This window comes from Chamaea fasciata, unplaced genomic scaffold (genome assembly GCF_029207755.1).
Source record: "Chamaea fasciata isolate MVZ Bird 193981 ecotype frontalis unplaced genomic scaffold, bChaFas1.0.hap1 SCAF_7, whole genome shotgun sequence".
NCBI lineage: Eukaryota > Metazoa > Chordata > Aves > Passeriformes > Sylviidae > Chamaea > Chamaea fasciata.
This window is the reverse complement of record NW_027094092.1, coordinates 15,574,815-15,595,386: the sequence shown is the minus strand read 5'-3', so window position 1 is coordinate 15,595,386 and position 20,572 is coordinate 15,574,815. Positions and strand designations below refer to the sequence as shown.

At 46.1% G+C, this 20,572-nt stretch overlaps 1 protein-coding gene across 1 annotated transcript in view; it reads left to right on the top strand.

The window, feature by feature from the left end:
- The window catches only part of TSPAN32 (tetraspanin 32), a 31,729-nt gene extending 14,128 nt beyond the window's left edge, over window positions 1-17,601 (top strand). Inside the window, exons 5-8 of the mRNA XM_066186867.1 lie at window positions 9,381-9,482; window positions 10,985-11,077; window positions 13,134-13,217; window positions 15,321-17,601. Coding sequence (XP_066042964.1) covers window positions 9,381-9,482; window positions 10,985-11,077; window positions 13,134-13,217; window positions 15,321-15,416 — 375 coding nt within the window. The 3' untranslated portion in view covers window positions 15,417-17,601. The remainder of the gene's footprint in view (window positions 1-9,380; window positions 9,483-10,984; window positions 11,078-13,133; window positions 13,218-15,320) is intronic.
- Window positions 17,602-20,572: the final 2,971 nt, after the last annotated feature.

Below are 20,572 nucleotides of genomic sequence, written 5' to 3'. Positions count from 1 at the left end.
GCTGTCTAAGTGAGGTCCCTCTGTCATTCACAGCATGGCCAAAAAGAGCAGGGATGTGGAATGCAGAGAGGGATGTAGGAGAGATATGCTACATCTAGCACAGCTGGTGGGAAGGGCTGCTGCTGCTTCCTCCTCCTGCTTCCCAGCCTTCTTTCTCTCCTTACCCATTAACTGCTGCTTTACAAACCTGTCTGCATAGGCTGGTGCAAAGCTGTTCTTGCAGCTGCCATACAGAAGATTTGGTACTCTTACTAACCAACACAAAACCAGAATCATTAAGGTTGGAAAAGACTTTTAAGATCATTGAGTCCAACCTTTGACTGTCAGCTAGACCAGAGCACTTAGTGCCATGTCCACTTATTTCTTGAACACTTCCAGGGATGGTGACTCCACGGCAGCTCATTCCAATGCCTGACCAGCCCTTCAGTGAAGAAATTCTTCCTGATGTCCAGCCTGAACCTGGAACAGCTTGAGGCTCTTATACTGTCACTTGTTGCCTAAGAGATGAGACAAACCCCCACCATGCTATAGGCTCCTTTCAGGTAGTTGCAGAGAGCAATAAGGTCTCCCCTGAGCCTCCTTTTCTCCAGGCTAAACTACCCCCACCTCCATCTCACTGCATTTCCTCTCCAGACCCTTCACCAGCTCCATTGCCCTTCTCTGGACATGCTCCAGTACTTTCAATGTCTTTCTTGTATTGAGGGGCCCAGAACTGGACACAGGGATCAAGGTGTGGCCCCAGCAGTACCCAGTGCAGAGGGACAATCACTGCCCTAGTGTGCCCTGCTGGCCACACTATTTTTGATACAAGCCAGGATGCCCATGGCCTTCTTGGCCACCTGGGCCCACGCTGGTTCATTGTCAGCTCTTACCCAGCACCCCCAGGTCCTTTTCCACTGGGCCCATTTCCAGGCACTGTCATCTAAGCCTGTAGTGCTGCTTGAGGGTGTTGACCTCACTTGACCAAAGTGCAGGACCTGGCACTTCGCCTTGCTGAACCTGAGGTTTGGGGTTATGTTCTGGGCCCTGCTGTGAAAGAGGCCAGAAGAGTTTCTATTCCACATCACCTTCTGCTGTTCCCTTTCTCTCCAGCAGCTGAGCCAGTTCTTGCAGCAACCCAGTGGCCCTGGCCTCATGAGCCGGGATGGTAGGGTGGGTCCGTGACACTAAAATTGCTGCAACATAAAAGGGGTTTTGCAAATTAATGAGCATTTTAATTACAGAGATTCGTTCACAGGTAAAAACATAAAATGGATTAAATTACAATTTCCCAACTCAGGAATTTGAAACTGGTGCAAATAGTTGTCCACAGTTCTGTAAAGGCCTGATTCCCCATGTCCTCTGAAGAAAGAGGTTGCTTGGATTTGCACTAGATGCAACGATATGGTGATCTCTTAATTATCAAATGGTTTCTCAGGTTGCTGGGTGTTTTCAAAATGAGTTTAACCTGTGACTTTTGACTCCACATGAGTGGAATGGCATTAGCCCCTTTGTGCTGTACTGCTTGTACTTCAAGTATAAATGCAAGGATTTTGCGTTTTATGGGTGGGGAATGAATACAAGCCATTCCTCTACATCCTGATTCTCCTGAAGCCTTACTCTGCTTCCTTCACAGGGGCTTGTCTGCTTTCCCCTCATCATGCTGGGAAGTGGAAATGGAGTCCTCTATGCTTTGTTAGCAAGCAAGGTGGTACCTTTTGAGATGGCGATTTTCTAACCTGTTAGAAAGCCTGGGGTACAAGGCTGGAATTAACAGCTGCAGTGTTAAATAACAAACATTACCAGGCCTGGGTCTTATTCTTGAGCAAATCAGCTTCCCTGCTCCCTTCTCTGCGTATGGAACCAGCTCTGGTCTTCTGTCTGTGGGTCTCTCTCCCGAGCAGCATCTTTGCACAGCCAGAGGCAGCATTGCCTGGGTCTCCAGGAGGGAAATCATCTCTTACCATGCATAAAACCAGCTCATGCATCTTGTTTCTGCAGATATGTAAGGAACAGCCCATCACTGCCCAGTAAATTTCTTAAGTGTAGATGTCCTTCCTCTGTGGGTTTCCTAGGGTGTGTTTGTGTATGCCATTGCCGTCTCTGGTGTTTGTTGGGGCAAAGTCTTGCAGGGACTGAAATGCTTAAATGCAGACTGAAATCCTAGAGATTTTAATGGGACTTAAACACAAGCTGAAGGTGTGCTCAAGTGTTTTTCTGAAACCAGACCTGAAGCATATAGATAGGTTCCTTTTGGGTTTTGATTCAGGGGGCTGGATCAGGATTGTAGCCCCCTACAGGGGTCTTCCAAGAACATTTACAAAAATTATTGATGTTGCTGTGAAAATGCTGTGAACTGTCTGAAATGCTCCTTGCTCTTGCTGGTAATCTAGGAGGCACAATCTCTTTAAAAGCACCAAGCTTTTCCCAGTCTCTGAACTCCATGGGAAAAACAAAAATGAGGGAAACCCCTCCCTCTTCCTTAATATTTTTTAATACTGTGCCTCTTTCCCAGTGTTTATGTTCTCACCACCCAGCGACTGCCCACTCCCCCCAGCGAGACACTGCTCTCCTTTGTCTGAGCCTCCACACAGGCATTTGCACTCACGGGTTCCATAATTTATGGCTGCCCCGGCGCTGAACCCACCCGGCCCCGTTTCTGCCGCTTTCTGTGGCAGAGCCGGAGCTCCCGTCTCCAGCCCTGACACCTGAGGCCACTCATAGAGTTGCTATCGTTGCAGCACACCCAACTTTCATGCACCTGTAGGATGCTCAGCACAGCCACCACCCACTCGGAGGTGACAGGGCTGCCCTGGGACTGGCTCTATTGCTGATACCACTGCTTTATAAGCTAAAACTGTTTTCAGTGTTTCACTACTGGTTTATAAGCCAAAACTCTTTTCAGTGCTGTTCAGTGCTTTCTGTTGGGAAGCAGTCTTGCTTGGCACTGGTTTCAAGTGCTACAGGTGAAAGCACAGGGATGGCTGGGATAATTTGACCCCAGTTTTGGGGAGGGGATGTTCATAAATTGCTGGGCTGTGTGTTTTGAAAGACGGGACACAAAGGGTCAGTGTGGGCCCTCGGCAGGCTGTTGGCTTTGCAGTTCTGTTATAAAATGGACAAAAAATTAATGGTTTTTTTTTTTTTTTAAACAGAAAAGCAACAAACATAAAAAAGCTAATCCAAAAAAACCCAAGAGGACCTTGATATACTGGTGATGCTCACAGGTGTGCAGCCACAGATCTGGAGGATTTAGGGGAAAAAAATCCTTGTTGATATTGATTAACTGCCTGCCTGGGTTCTCTGCACTTCTCTATAAAGCATCTGGTGCTCTGTCACAGACACAGAGCAATGCTGCATCTGAGTAGCACAGAGGTGGCCTCTGGGTTTTATGGCTTGGCTGAGGACAAGGCTCTGATGTCCCCCTGCCCATGGGCCAAGAGGGATGTATAGGACCCACACAGCTAGAATCTGCTGTTCTTTTGGGGATGTGGAGATAGGAAATGAGGAGGTGAGCAGTGTAACAGCTCAGGACTTTCTCATGTTGTGTTTTGTTCAAGAATGGGATGGAAGTGCTGAGGCTGGAGAGAAAGAGTTTTCGCTTTTCCTGAATTTTTTGTTCCACAGCAGTTTTTGGTCTGCCTCTTTCTGTATATACAGCAGAAAGTAGGGGTAACTTCATATGATTTGGCTTGGGTTTTTTTTTTTTAATGTATGTATGTATAGATAGATACAAAATCTGTATGTATATACAGATCTGGGGAAAAAAAAGGTGAGAACTGTTTGGCTAAAATTCTCATCTGGATCTTCTGGACTCAGTGGTCTCCATTGATCACTGTCAGTCAGAGGGAGAACGGCACCTTCTTATCTTGTGCCATTTTTCCATGGGAGACCTCAAAGGCTGCTCTGATTTGCAGCAGTGGCTGACTTTCTGCATCTGGGAATAACTAGCTAGAAAAGGCTCTAAAGGAGAGGAGCTGATGTGCAATGGAGAAAATAAAAATGTTCAGCAAGTTGCAAGGACTGTGTTAGATGGGACTTGGTTAAGCATGAATGGGGGAAGCTCGTCTTACCATGTGTTTTATCCATGTGGTGGGAGTTGCTCTTCAGCCTGGCTAATGCCCCCAAAGTGGCTTTCTCTCCTCTGTTTCACTGCAGTTGCATCATTGCTTTGCCCAAACCCAAGCTGTTGCATCTGCCTCCACCCGTTTCTGGCACACTGTGAATGCATGCATTTCTGCGCACTGCAGACAGCAAAATGCAGAAGTGGGGTTTTTTTTCCTGAAACAAGGAAGAGTTTTGGCTGAGTTCACTAGTTTGTTCCAGTTTCACTTCTTAACTGACTAGCTTGCGGTGCGTAGCTGAATGTGGGAGTCTGCAGTGGCCACCCCTAGAGAGACATTTCTGAGTGAGGCTGGTGAGTGCATCCTCCGTGGTGATTGCTGAAAGAACATGAAGTGCTGAGGTTGCAGTTTCTTCTGAGCCTGCACTTCATCTGTTCAGTTTGATTCCTCAAAGGCACAAAGACCCACAGGAGAGGAGGATCCTCCTTCTGCTTCTCATGCTTGTTTTGCTCCTCTGCCATGGCAAGAGTGTTCCTATTTATTGGGAAGGAGGAAGGTGGGTTTGTCTTTGAGACAATCCTGGCATCTCCTTTCACTATATTCTCCTTAAGCTTTGCAGAGGGATTTTTACCCATCAGCAGTTGCAAAGGTGGTACACTAAGACTCCAAATCTACATTAGTTTCCATCTAAGAGACACTTTCAGGTTGCCTAGACACAGGCATTCACTGGCAACAGAATTGGGATACATTGGCATCTTTGGCTTGAAAAGGCATCAGGAACTGAAGGCAGACCTTGTCCCATCTTTCTGTTCCAAAAAATTATCCTGATAAATAATAATAATAACCTAAGTCAAAAATGTCAGTTTTCCTCTAGAGGGAGGTAAGGTGGAAATTTGCTTTAGTTCTAATAGCCAAGGGCAAGAACTCTAATAGCTTAGAGTGTATGTCTTCCTGCAGTCATACATTCTGCTTTTTGGGGGATAAAGGATTTAGAGGATAATAAACAATCTCAAAATTCCTTTTTTCTTTTACTTAAGGTGAAAAATGGTACTTACCGAGTCAGTTGGAGTCAGCTGCATCAATTTCAGTGGTGATTTTCCATTCGTTTTATCCAGCAACCCATCAACATCATTCCTAAATGAATATTTCATTAAGGAATGCAGACAGAAGTGGGAGGCAGCAATTATTTACCTGATTTAGAGCTGGAAAATTTCACCCAGCTTCTTCCAGTAAAAGAATTACTGTAAGGTATGACCTCCATATCACTCAAGCTGGAAATTTTTCTTAACCAAAGCCCAGCTGATGCTTTATCTTCAGCTCTTGGTGTTTCTTACTCATGAGCACTGCGGGTTCAGTCTCCCTCCAAGGGAGAGCTTTCTTTGTCCAGCAGAACTCCTCCAGCAGTGGAACATGTCACTAGGAACAGGTAAATCCACTTGACTATTATGATGCTTATGTGTGGGAGGAGTGAAAGGCCTTGCAAAAAACAGATGGACTTTCTCTTCTCCAGCTCTATCTGCCCATTGCATGCTAAGTACTGTTTAAGTGGTGGGACACAGCTCTTTATCTTAAAGCACATTATTGGCAGTATCACTGTAAGCACTCAAACTCAACAGTCATCCTGTTGCTTAAACATGAGAGAAAGAACCCTGATTATTTTTAATATGTTTTTCCCCAACAGTCAGTGTAAGATACAGAAAAAGAAAATTGTCTTGAGGCAATGGACTCAAAGTTGCCCATCAGGGGAGTGTGTGATGGGAATCTGTTGAGGATGGCAACTGAGTACCAAGCAGTGCTGCAGTCTAGATCTTCACTGTGTTAGGAGCTGGATCAATGGAAAATGTGGGGATGAACTTCTGCTGGATGTAGCAATGTTGCAAATAAGTCTTGAAACTACCTCGTGACTGCCTTGCACTTTCAGGTTTTAATTTTTACATCATCAGGCATGCATGAGAAAGCACAATATTTTGGGCTGGATAGATGCTGCTGTGCATGACCCATGCTTCAGAGCTTGGCTGCAGCTCTGAGTACAAACATAACTCCATCTCAGGCAGCTAAGTGTGATGTTTTGCTCTCCTATGTCTTCTCTTATTAAACCAGACCTCTTGTAAGCTCTGTTGCACTGTCTTCTGCAGAGAAGGAAACAGCCAGTGATAAATACTGAGATTTCCTACTATCTACCTACCTCTGAAGTATTTCAATGAGAAAGCTGTCTGCAGTAGTCTCTGAAAACAGACCCCTATGTTTTATGAAAACAGCAGTTTTTCCCTCCAAAATCAAATGATCCTAGCAAAAATCAGAAAGATGATGTGGCGCAGCTACAACCAATTCACTCTTTAAAAAATAGATTTAGAGTCGGATATTCCCCTACTAGGATCTGAATAGCCTATTCAGATAATGTCTGGATATAAATGCTAGATATAATTGCTAGATATAAATGCTGAGAATGACTAATCAACAAATTGTACTCTTAGGCTTGCCCAGACACACAATCTGAAAGGAAATTATTGCTATTAAACATTTTCCATTAATGACTTGTGTTTTCAGCTCTTGGAGGCTGCTTGACAAAATGAGAATAAAAAAATCAGTAGGTAACTGAGAAGTCAGCTCACAAGCAAGCTCAGAAATGGTGCAGTTGAAATCTTTAGTAGTCATTATGTACCTGGAGATTACCATCATCATTCCCGTCGCTGTAGCTGAGCTCGCTGTGAAATGATGACTGCTTGTGGTTCCTTCAATTATTGTTTCCAACAGCTGAAATAATTTTCAGCCACTGTTTTGTTATGGGTATCTTGTTCCTTCAATTCTTTCCTATCCACTCTTATCCTTCAAACAGCTACCTCTCCCCATATTTACTGGCCCAGACTTAAAGAGACCTTTAAAAAGTAGTTAAACTTCTGGATTGCTTTCACCCCTTGAACCCTTGCTTGAACAGCCACTTGCTTGAACCTTTTTGTTTTCTGGGGGGTTTTTTAAGTCATCCCGTAGGAGCATCCGCGGACGGCAGGGAGAAGGAATTCTGCTGACCTGAGATATTCTAGAATACGTGGTTTTATTGCATGGGTCGTGGGTAAAAAGGGCCTTGACTTCAGCCACCAGCCTCAGCTGAAGGAAAGTCCCAGAGAGAGCGAGAGGAAGAGCAAGGGGGCACGAGTTAAGAGAGAAAGGAGCGAGGGAGCAAGGTGGTAGGGGTCAGAGAGCAGGGGGAAGAGGTAAGAGCAAGAGCAGAAGAGGTGCTAAGAATAGAGAGGAAGAAGTAAGAGAGCGAGGTCCTTGTTACAATGCATTATATCTTCTTTTGTGATGACTATTCTAATTTACAGTGACCAACCAATACAAGACACAAAATCCTATAGAATCAATATATAGCCTATAAGAACTACTACATTACCATGCTATGTTATATTTTAAACTCTAAAAACTACTCTCTAGACTTTTCTGTTTTGCTACATTGGCCTTTGGATCCCTTAGCCAGCAGAAAAGTATTGTTCAATCAAAAGGGATTCTCCTCCAGCTGGCTAGGCTATTGTTTTCAAGTTATATAGTAACTAAGACTCGGTATCCTACAACTCAAAGTAAGCTTCCATTTCTATTTCAATTATAGGTTTCATAGAATCTTTTGCTAAACAATCATTTATAAGGTTTCCCTGATTCATCTTCCCCAACATCATCCAAATTTAGGCCTTTTGGAAGAAAGCTCAGCATCCTGACCTTCATGGTAAATATGAAAAGACAAATATTGCACATGCAGCACTCTTTCCCTTACCAAAACATATATGTATGTTGTTACGGCACAAAATAGTTTTTATTCCTACATCTTAGACTGGGATCAGGATGTTCAAAATGTAATAATCTCTTATGTTAAGAAACCTGCTGCTCTGTTGTTCCTGTCTCCACAAGAGGAGCTCAAAATATTATTCTTTTTTCATTATTGTTAATCGAATTCTTTCAGTGGAAATGGACGTTCTTTTTATTGAATCCATTTATTTAATTGCTGCTTCGGGAAAGCTATTTCATGGCCCAAAGAAGTTAGAAAGGCTTGAATGTTTTCCTTTTAATTGGGTTATAAGGTTTGCTGTGGGGAAGATTGGTGCAGAAGTTGTCTAGAAATCTGGTCTTATGGTTGCACCCACCCCACTTTATGCACTCTGATACACCAGGGGGACAAAAGGAGCATCCTCCTTCCTCACCTGCGTGGGACAGCTCAGTGTCACACATTTTGCTACGGAGTATTTTTTTCTTGGCCCATAATATCTGAGTTTTGTCCATCACTGGACAGACACTCTTATGCCACGTTGATAGCCATAGAAAATCTTTTGATGTGTGCCTTCAAACTCTATTCCTGGAGGCACAGAGCCAATCTGGATACAAATAATTTTCTCAACCTCCCCCTCCCTGGTTATCACCCTCTGTTTGTTACTTGTGTTTTGGACAGCTGGGCAGGACAGAGCAATAGTGCAGTAATAGATGTAACCACCTTGAATGATCCTGGTTTCACCCCTGAGCAGACAGTGCTGGGGTTTTATTCCTCAGAGTAATTTCCAGGTGTGAACCCTTAGACTGAGCTGCAAAGCCTCACTGCGAGATGGCTCTGATTCCAGAGACTTCCCTGTGTGGCCACCCGCTCTGCCTGTCTCTCCCATCAATTCTCCCTCCTGATGGACAAGCACTGACTGCAGGCCAGTCAGTCACTGACCACTCGGACCACTGCTGCTGAGGAAGCAAGGGAAAATGAAAGGAAGAAATAAGGCTTTGACTCCACGTACTGAAGGCAACTGTCATTTTTTTTTTTTTCCTCTGACACCCAAGTGGGAGTTGGCTGGGATCTGTCAGGCTTCAAGTTCTCAGAGATTTGGTAAATATTTAGGGTCTGACTCACCACTGAATCACTCCAGTTGTTTTTTTGACTCTGGTCAGAGAAGTGGCTCTGTTGCTTAGATAACACCAACCCTCTGAGGTCCTCTCACCTTTGTATTCTAGCATCTCATGGTCTTGTGTGCCTGTCCTCACAGTACCACCTTCAGGATGGGGAAATCACATCAGCCCTGGGTGACAGAGGGACTCAGAGGCACACTGGTCACAGGCACCTAAGCTCTTCCCTGACAAGAAGTCCAAAACTGGCCAAAGCTCCAGCCATCAGCTGGTGAGAATCCCGGCTCCTTAGTGCATGGTGGGTCACACACCAGCTCCTACTGCTACCTGGGGGTCATTTCATAGCTGCACTGATGGTATTGCTACACCTGGGAGAGCTTCTGTGGAAATCAAGAAGAGCACAATTCCCCCCAGAGACGACTGTGATCAGTGTTTTGTACGTACAGACCTCTGCTTTCATTGCAGGTGGAAGACAGCATGATGGATGTGTATGATTTCGTGTATGAGGAGGTGAGGAGGAACACCTCCAGCTTCAGGAGGCATGAGCTGACTGCCATCCATGAAGCAGTAAGTTGTCTTTCATCTGCAGGAGAAAACCTTGTCCTGGGGTATCTTCCTGAGGATTTTGGCAGGCTGGGGCTGACACCTGTGCTCTGTCTTGTGAATGCTGCAATGCCATTTTTCCTCAAGAACTGAGTCCTCCAACCTGCTGTGGAGTCTGCTCCTCCCTTCCTATTCTTCCTTTCTCAGATCTGACCAACCAGATTATCAACAGGAAGAAAGGGTCACCTCTCTCAGCATCACTGTGGTGCAAGATCTACAAAGCTTCCTCCCTGCAGCTGCCATAGTGTTTTCTGTCTCAGCAGCACCTGTGACTTGCTCCCTATCTGTGGTACAAGAGTGTGGATATGCACCTGGTCAAGTAGAGAGGAGGGGGCAGGAATTCCACATAGTCCAGCAGCAGTATTTGCAAGTGGTTGTTCCTATTTACCCTCAAGTTTGTGTCTGAGGAGTACTGGAGGCTACGTGGCCTCTTACAGAGCTGGAGACTGCTATCAGGCTCCCTAAAACCACTACCCAGGATGCTGTGGAAATAGGGGACTTCTCTGCAGCTCAGCAGGTAGGCAAGGGTGGTTACCCAGAGCACAGGGAGGACACTTGCCCCTAAAGCCATAGGAGATGAGTGAGGATGGTCCCCCACAGTGAGAGAAACTCCTGAGATCCTGCTGAGTAAAGGAGATGCCGTTCTCTCGCACAGCAGGGCTTGTTTGGGGAGTGAGTTCATGGCACACAGCAAGGCTGGATGGGGAGGTCAGCTCTGCTCAGCTGTTTCCAGACACCTCCCACACAACTCCCTGTGTCCTTCCATGTTTTCTTAAATCATCATAACAAGTACTTTTCAATGCTGTTTCCATCTGTGCTTCTCAAAACACAGAAGAGGGCAAATGTTCCTCCTTGCAGTGGTGGTGGTGGCCCTCAGAGCCATGCCCAGACATAGAAGTGCATGCTCTCAGAGTTGTGGAGCAGCATTCCCAGGGTCCTGTTCAACAAAGAGAACCAGACACAATGCCTGGCTTCACCAGTTGCTTACTTGAGTTGCCACTTGACTTAATGGAGAAGCAGTCTTTCTACTCCTGTTCTTTTTTTCCATTCTGCCAGAGCTCCAAACTGTCCAGTGCACCACACAGGAAACCAGCTCCATGGTGGGTGTTGCTGGGGATTCCCTCAGCCCATGACAATCACTGGAAACACGAGTCTGTGCATCCCAGGGCTTTCTGGAGCAGCTGCTGTGAGCATTAGTGTGACCACAAAGGGAAGGCTCGGCCCCAGTCCCAGAGAGCAGTCCTGGAGGAGCATGAGCACATTTTAAGCCAGATCCACCCACCTCCCCTGAATTTAGCCTGCATTTGCTGCCATTGTTGATTCCTACGTGCTTTGCTCCTTGCCACCCTGGTTGGGTAGCCCTGCCTGGGGCAGCAGGGGCCCATTGTCAGCACCTCCTGCTGTAGCAGCTGGTAGCAAGGGGAGAGCCCTGGAAAGCAGCTGGCAAACTTCTCCCTCTCTTCCAGTTCCTGTGCTGTGGGAAGCACTCTCCTTTTGGGGACACAACCATTGTTGAGAACATGACATGCCCACCAGGCCAAGTGCACGAGGAAGGACAGGTAAGGAAAAGGTTTCTCCCACACCATAGTGGAGTTGTGCCTCTACTTTCTAGCTATCAAAACCTCACTGGTGCTAAAGTGTTAATGAGAATTGTGTTTTTTCATGGTTTGGGGTTGAAATGGGTTGGGATTTGTTTTGTTGGGGTTGTGTTGTTTCAATAACACTGGACACAGTATGGGAGTAGTGTATTCAGCTCTGGGGTCCAGCACAGGAAGGACATTGACCTGGTGGTGCAAGTCCAGAGGAGGCCACCAATATCATCCGAGGGATGGTGCATCTCTCCTACGAAGAATGGCTGAAAGGATTGCTTTTGTTCAGCCTGGAAAAGAGACAGCATGGAGGTCACCTAATTGTGTTCTGGAAAAGGAGAAAGATGCAAGAAAGATGGAGAGGGACTTCTTGCAGGAGGGCGTAATGACAGGACAAGGGGGAATGTCTTGAAATGACAGTAGTTTTAGATTAAATATTAGGGAAAAAATCTTTACTGTGAGGGTGGTGAGGTACTGACACAGGTTGCCAGAGAATTTACAAATTCCCCATCCCTGGCAGTGTTTAAGGCCAGACACGATGGAGCTCTGAGTAATCTGGTCTAGAGAGGTGTCCCTGCCCATGGCTGGGAGGTTGGAACTGGATGGGATCTTTAAAAGTCTTTCCAACCCAAATCATTCTATGATTCTGTGAATTAGGAGGAAGAGCCCTGTGGCGTATCAGCAGGTCTCAGACCCACAGTGCAGTTTCCTTCACTGCTCTGGAAAGCTTTCAAATTGCTTTTGTTTACAGCCTTTCACTTCTCTCCAGCTTCCTGGTCATCTCCTGTGCTTGCAGAAAATGTGAGATATCACAGGCATGTATCAGAGCACAAAAAAAGCTGTTTGGCTTTCCCACGGGACACTAATTTCTGACACGTAAAATGCATTCCAGTAACAGCAAATGTGGAATTTGATGTAATTCCTTTTTTCCTGGGGCATTAAATAGGTATTAAAATGAGAAGCTCATGAAGCAGGGTGTTGATGCCCAGCAGTAACTTCCTCAAGTACTCTTCATTCCAGCTCTTTCAAGTCCCTCAATGAGGCTGCTGGAGAAGCCACCAGTATTAGACCGTTGTGCACTGAAGCTACAACTCCATACTCTTTGAGCAAATCTGTTGCACGATGACTTTTCTTCCACCAGAGCAGCTAAAGCCACCAGCATCAACGTATGTTGTTTCTAGGAAAAACGAAACCACGCTGCTACAGCGATACAAGCACGTTGCCAGGGGAAGATATCAAGTGCTAACAGCACACGTGATGCACAGGCACAGTCAGCCCGCGCGGGCAGCGTTTCGAACCAGGAATGTCACATCCCAGGGCAGGGTCGAACTCGGCTCAAAGAGCAGGAAGGGAGAGCAGAACAAAGCTGAGCACCGTATGGGCGACTCATTCCTCCCACTTATTCCCTCGTTTGGGAGCCGGGGAAGTGAGTTGGGAGGATGTGCTTTGTATAACACAGGAAACTGCTGAGTTTGGTGGCCACATTACATTCACTCCTGGCTTTGAGCACTCTTTCCTCATTCTGCAAATCCCTCAGTGAAGGGCATGCTCTTGCATTTCTGAAATGGCAATCTTGGCTAACACCTCGGGGATTTCTGTGAGGCCATTGGCATGCTTAAGGCTAACGTTTATTAATGCTTGCAGCACCTCGCAAAATCAAGCTGTTCATTAGTAACCTTGGGGAATGCATTTGGCACCACGGTGTGCTCTGCTTCTCTATCTTTCCATTTCCTTCTTTCCATTTTTCAGTAGGTGCAAAGAAAAAAGCTTTTGCATGACCACACTTAAGCACACATCCCCCACAGTCCAAAATGCATCGTGCCAATAAAACCGTAGGAGTGTTGTAGTAACGGAAAAGATACCACAGATGTTTGTCTTCCCAAGCTGCAGCAGCAGCAGAAAAAGGGAGAACTGCCCAGCTGTGCAATGCTGCACCCCTTTTTTGCCTCCTATTCTCTCAGGCTGTGGAAGTGCTGTTGTGGGGATAAAGCCCCCCACCAAGCTGCTGCTGTTTCTCTCTTCCCAGGACTGCCTGCAAGAGATCCAGGACTTTCTGAAGAAGCACATGGACTTTGTCTTCTCGCTCCTGGGCATCGCCATTGGCTTCACGGTAACAGTGTCTGTCCTTTCACATTTTAGCCCTGAAAGGCAGGATCCAGTGAGGAGAAAAATATCCTAAATTGGCCCCCAGAAGCTAGGATTTTGGATGCTGGCAGCAGAGAAACAAGCAGTGATGGAGTTCACCATGGAAATTGGGAAAGGGTCAGGAATCCAGTCAGGCTGATAGGTGGAGGGGTTTTCCTGCAGGAATTGGCTCACTGCATGGTTTTTGTGCCCTAATGAGGCATGGCATCTGGGAGTGGGGAATAGGATGCAGCAGCAGTTGCATTTCATCCACTCAGGCTTGCCTGCATGACCTCTCCTGGGAGCGAGAGGCTTGTGGATTATGCAGGAAGCCAGTAGCAATGGTAGAAAAAGAGATGCAGTAAAGCCTCCATATTTTAGGAAACTTGCTGCCTCCTGGATCAGCCTGGGAAGTTGCTTGTGCAGCCAGAGCTGGAAGGTCTTTAAAGCTACTGAGCACCAGCACTGGAGTTGGAGAGCTGTGCAGAAGGGGAAGGTCTCATCCTAGTAATGACCACTAATGAACCTGATGAGGTTCCTCTCCGGCAATGTGTGGGTAAATGTGTGGCTCATAAGGAAGAGGCTGCAAAAGAGAGGGGAAGAGTGTGTTGTCTGAGCTCCCAGATTCTGTCTTTGAAGGAGTAACATTCAGAGGAGGGGTGAAATCATCTTCAGATGATGGCTCATGTAGAAAGGCTCTGCAGTTAATTTGAGGGAGAACAAAAGAGAAAATTAAGTGCTGCAAGAGGAACATGTCTTTCAGTGGTGAGGGGACTCAGAGGCTGCTCAGGGGATGGTCTCTTTGGAGCTGGAGAGCATCACTAATTAAAACCAACCTTCTTGTTTGCCCATCCACTGCTTGGCAGTGGTGTATCGCTAATTACCTGTTCACAAGGACTCTGAGCACGTGTTGATGCACACCAGAAAAGAGCATGTGCCAGGAGACTCCTTTCTCCACCATGAAGGCAGGTTTGATCTGCTGTGATTTCTCCATGCTGCTCCCCAGCTGGGATGACCTGTTTTGACTGAAAGTGTATTTGGAGATTGTTTCATGCCTTGTGTCCACCTTGGCACAATTATGGATTTGAAGATTGTTCTCCATCTAAATAAAACCCAGAGGAACAAACAATTTGTATTTTATACCGCTAGCAGTAAATTAGGAAAACCATCAGGCATTGCTGTGGAGCTGTAATTGTAAAGTCATGTGTGAATATTTAGTGTCACTTTCCAATTTTTCTCAAGTATAGGGAGCATTTCACTGCAGCTATATTCAGATAAAAGCGGGAGCACTTTTATAACAGATACATTTTTTTCACAGCTTGATGCTGTAGCCAGATAAGGCAGCTGTCTTTGAAGCCTGTGCTAGAGGAAATCTCGCCTTACGGTTCACTATTGTGATGGCAGGATGCGAGGGAAGCATGTAAAGAGGGCTATAGCTGCTCTGATGTCACTGTCCCTGGGCCAACAATGCACACACATCCCCAGATCAAGCTGAAAGCAAAGGCACTAGCATATTGTCGCAGCCCTCATTATCCTTCCCACAGCAGCCTTACCTTGGATATGTTGCCTGTGTTAATCCTGGTGTGTGGTACACCAGTCAGAGTATCACAATAGAGAGGAAGTACACTGTCCTCTGCATTCATACCTGTTAGGGGTTGTTGTAGGGGTTTGTCTGTTTGTTTATTTTGTTGGGGTTTTTACTTCAAACAACACTTGGGTGTTGTGGTTTTTTCTCCCTATGCTATCTTTACAAAAGGCTGCTCTTATCAGAGAGATCTGTTTGTTTGCATAGAGGAAGATTCTGTGGATTGAAATCTGAATTTCCTAGTTTCATCTTATTTCTTGGTATTTTTAGAGCCAGGTTTGAGCTGTGCTGTGCTAATTCCAATCAGATGTTTTAACCATGTGTTGCCTTTTTTTTTTTTTCTATCTCCCATGTCAGAAACGGTGGTCACTACTTCACTGAAAACCATCTCTCTTCAGAAAAATGTGACAACAGGCAATGTTTATGACTGCTTATTTGCACAGATGGAGCATCATAATCACTTACACACTTAATTGTATGCCTGTCTCATTTATTTCCTTTTAGGTTTACGGGATGATCCTAACTTCATTCCTCTGGTTCTCCATCCACTTCAGCAGCAACCTGTACTGGAAAGGCAAATACATCCTGCGAGAGAGGTAGAAACCTGATGCCTGGGTATCCCTACCAGGCAGAGCCAGCTCTTTGCACTGGAAGATGTCTGAAGTCACCCACAAAATGCCCTGGGAAGGTATTGTGTGGGGTCAGGTGGTGGGATGTGTGTCACACATTTCCCTTTCCTGCACTACTACTGGACTTAGAGATGCAGATTTCCTCGATGGGAGACATACGGGCTGTGGCTCCACAAGGACACCAAGGATTCTCTACAACCAAATGGAGAGAAAAGCCCAGCAAAAATCACAGCATTAAACCAAACTTCTGTCGTGCTGTCACCTGAGCAGTTCCCTGTGACCCCCAAAGATGCAATGTTTCCAGGAAGATGGCTTAGGATCACAGCCCAGGATCAATGTTGCAGCATGAGTAAATAAATTCCAGGAAGTATGTCACCAATGATGGGAAATGGGCTCTCCCAGCCTGAACACTTGCAATGATTAACTTTGGGCATGTTTCTGATCATGCTGGGGCACATAGGCATCAAATGACTGTCAGCTAGTGTTCCCATTTTCAAACATTGCCAGATTTGTAGAACTTTTGGTAGAGATCAGGACAAAAAGTCAGAAAGTAGTGAATGAGCTTTGAAACGACTGACCAACAGAAGGACATACTTCTCTGATATTCTTCCTTGCTAATGCAATACAACGTGGGATTTTGTTTGTTTGTTTGTTTTTTAATTTTTAAGATTTAGTCAGCCTCCTAAATCTTGATGCCACACTGATTTCACTGATTTCAGGGGCTTGTTAAGCTGCACCTTGAGCCTGTGTCTAATTCTGGTCCCCTCAATTTAGGAAGGATGTTGAGATGCTCAAATATGTTCAGAGAAGGGCCAGAAGGCTGGTGAGGGGTCTAGAACAGAAGCCGTGCAAAGAGCAGCTGAGGGAGCTGGGGTTATTTAGCCTGGAAAATAGGAGACTTGGGGTGACCTTATCACTCTACAACTGCCTGAAAGGAGGGTGTAGCCAGGTGGTGGGTCTCTTCTCCCAGGCAACTGGTGACAGGATGAGAGGACAGAGTCTTACGCTGTACCAGGGGAAGTTTAGGCTAGACATGGAGAAAAATTCTTCACAGAAAAAGTGATTGGGCATTGGAATGGGCTTCCCAGGAAGGTGGAGTCACTGTCTCTAGAGGTGTTTAACAAAAGACTGGACATGGCATTCAGTGGCATGGTTTAAGCTCATAAGGTGGTGTTAGGCCATAGGTTGTACTTGGTGATCTCCAAGGTCTTTTCCAACCTGGCTGATTGTGTGATTCTGTAACTTCTGGCCCCAGCTGTATATTTATCCGGCTTTACTAACCCACTGTGCTTCTGTGGTAAAAGGACTTTGATATTACACACACAAACAGAAGTTTAAATCCATAAGAGAACAGGACTGATCTCCAGCCAGGTCAAACAATACAATGTCCAACTCTACATCCTTTTTACATCACCTTATCAATAATAAACAGAATTTGTAAAAGGCTGTCAGTCTAGCTGAAACAACAGCTCCCTGGAGTGCTTTTCCCTCATGTCAAGGAGGCAGAGTCACTTCTGAGCTGAAATCCATCATTGCAATATATGTAGCACCTGCTGTAAATTATACAGCTGTGTGGAACGTCTGTTGAAGCAGCAGCAGCTTTCACTCCTCTCATACATAGTGACTTTTAGGCATGAAAAATGGTAAGTAGCAATTGTTTACTGAGATAAACATGGACAACCCTGTGCTGGTGTTCGGGACAGGTTCTGGCCCTCAGGCAGGGGCTGCTGCATGTACAAGAACAGCAGTACAGCCTACAGCACCTGGCTGGCATTTTAACCTGGGCTGCAAATAACTTGCATTGGAAACAGTTGTTCTGTAGGGCTCTGAGAGGGCTGTCACTTCTCATTCCACGCCCTTGGAACCAGCAGGTCTTCACTGTTGACTTCTCTGGAAGCAGGTTGAAGTTCAAACTGCCCCAGCGTAATATTCAAGCTACCTCCTGGCAGTCACCAACACACCTCAGTCTGGCAGGGAATTGGATGTGATATGCACTTCCCAGCATATACACTTTCTAGTGGGGAAGTATTCACTTATACATGTATATGTATCATCACATACATTGATCTCTGGAAAGAGACAATCTCTCTTGTGAGCTCCAGCTGCTACTGTCAGGCCACTGCTATTGTTACTCCTCAGGCCAGCTGGCAGCTCATGAGTCATGGTTGCTTCAATAAAGATTAATTTCTTGCAAAAGGCTATCATTCCTCCTCTTTTTTGTGCCATGCATGAAGCTGCCTGCATTGCTTGGGGGTTTACATCATCGGGGGACTCAGTAATTCTTTCAGTGCTGGGAAAAGATACTCCCCAGGCAGCTGGTGCTCGCCTGTCCCAGCAGTGTGCTGGAGGGAGAGGATGACATTGGTCCTTTGGGGGAAAAGGAGCAGCTCATCAGACTCTTTCCACCCTCAGCCAGCTGATGAGACAGCAGACAGGTATCTCTCAGGGAGTAATGCAAGCAGAGGCAGAAAAAATGCTTAAGGACATGTTTAAGCTGTAATGGCCAGAGTATTTATATGGAAGAAATGTCTATGGTTCCACTTTTTTAAGGATTAGGTAGTCAGGTCTTGCACACCGCTCTGCCTTGGCTGTTTAGCTGCTGATATTCTACCATACCAAAAAACATCACAGACAAATTGGTGGAGTCAATGTCATTGGTGTGGGTTACGTGCTCAAGCCTCATCAAAGAGTACAGAACATCTCTGTTAAAGCATCACCACAAAGACTGCTAAAGCTTTAGGTGCTCCTAACTGACCTCCTTCCCAGGTCAGTTTTTAATGTAAAGGCATAGTTATGGACAGGAGTAGCATTTATATGGTGAAGGTATCTGCTTTTCTGCTCCTGAAAATTACAGAGGGATGTAATTACAGAGAAGCAGGAGAAAAGAAGAAAAGAGCCTGTCCAGCCACTGGCCATCTCATGAGCTTTATTGCCATTTCACTGGCTGCTGGAGCTCCCCTGCAAGGAGCAGCACCTTCAACAAGGAGGTTACAGAGCCATGCTCAGCTGGATATGTTCTTCTCCCAGAGTTTGTGTTGTGTGCAGCAGCAGGGGCTCCTGCCACCCTGCGATGGCATCCCACTGTGATTTTCAGAAGCAGAAAAGCGGATACTTTCAGCTCCTTGATATTTAGAAACTTGTTACAGAAATGTGCAGTGTTAACATTTTGTTCACAGTTGTAGAAGTGGCAGCGCTGAGGGGTGGCTGGGTGGAGCCTGTGGGGTGGGTGAGTGTTAAGCAGTGTTTTTACACCTCTGCCAACAAAAAATCCCTGTCCTACAATGAATGTTTTTGCTCTTACTAGTCCCTAATTTTCTGCTAGCTAGGGGCAAATTACAGCTCTTGTGCCACCAGAGCAAAAACCCAGACACCCAAGAACTTATTGATAAGTGGTGCCAAGATTTACACAGTGTTGAGAAGAGCATAGAGCTGAGCATTGGGGATGCAAGCCAGCAGCCCAACTAGGAAACACCTGCAGAGCAGTGAGCCTTCCTGGGGTTTGCTCTAGAGGAAGCTGTTTGTTATAAGCATGTCAACACTCACACTCTGCTAGGAAAGAAATCCTATTTACGTAGGCATATATGGGAGGAAAAAAAAATAGAATTTTCAGACCAAAGGTGCAAAGTTAAATATTTAGTTGTGAATTGGCTCCAGCTACTTGTCAATTAAGTTGCAGCAATTATCAGTTATTTCCACTAAGGTCATCTGGGCACTTGCAGTCTGCCTCTCTCTGACCATGTGCTAGCTTCTGCTCATGAGTTACCTTTTTCCTTTTACTTTAGACAATCCCCAGCTCCATCTGAGGACACAGGAAGAGGGACCAGCGTAAGGCCAGGTTGCCCTGGCCTGCGTGGCCACCTTTGGGGCTACCTATAAGCCTGCAGGGCTGGGGAACACTAGCCTGTGGCAGCAGCAAGCACCTTCTGTGCGGCTCTCCACCTTTCACTGCCCATGCACTGCTCAGGCACTGCTCTGCCAACAGGGCCATTAAACTCCATGGAGACCCTACATGGGACTCACCATATGCTCATGGCTGGACTATCCACAGCTTGCTTATGAGCCAGGGGAGCTTTCCCAGCACCTGCTCTGATGAGAGTGGATGATGCTTAGAGCACTTGTGGAAAGCACAGGTTAAGTGATACAGTAACTCTCTACTGGGATTTGGTGGTGAGGAGAGTGAAAATCTTTCAACCTTGTGGTGTGTTGTCTTGACTCCCAACTGGTTTGCTATTTCCTGCCCTTTTGACTGTGTGTTTGTGAGTTCCTACTGTCCTTGAAATACAACTTCCTTGTGCAACAGCCCCTTCACTATGCAGCTTGGACTGATGCCTGCAGCGTGCTCCTAGAGAAGACACTGCTGAGCAAGTCCTTCCAAAGCCTTAGAAGCTGGCAAATCTGGGAGGACCCTTGTAGAGCTGAAGTGTAAGGAAGCCAACTCCTGCCAAGGTAAAGCTGTGTTTATAAGCTGCAGACACACAAAATATTTTTGAAAGTAATAGTAGACAGACAGATGTTTTTCTAACCAGTTGCAGAAGTAATGCATTTGGAAAAGCAGCTGGCTATAATCCTCTTCTAGAGGTGGAAGATGCCCCACACAGATCTTGGCCAGCACAGCTGACAGCAGGTGAGGTCAGAAGCTGCTGTGAATACATAGCTAGATCACACACATCCTGCAACTTTCACATGAAGTGTCATTGCAGCTCTCTCTGTTAGTGAAATACAGTTGGGGCAAAAAGTGGTGTATTTCTTAACTGTGTAGTTCCTCTTCTGGGAGAATGAGCGACTGGCAGCAAGAATTAAACCTGTCCACTGAGAGATGTAACAATGTGTGGGACAGCAGGGAAGAGCCTGGGAGTGAAGAGGGAGAGCTCTGGAGAAGTCTCAGAGGCTGTTTTGGAAAAACACGGGCCATGTGTGTTTCGCGGCTTTTGGCTGGAGCCGTCAAACCCGTGACTGGCTGCAGGCCTGCTGGTGAACCCACTCCACTCCCCACCAGGCCATCCCCCTCACCCCCTGCACAAAATTACTGCTACCTTCATCACCTGGCATTTGGGGGTCCATCAAACAGATTTATACCTAAAGTCAAACTGCATATCTACCCCTGCCAGGAGGGTCAAGGGGAAAAAA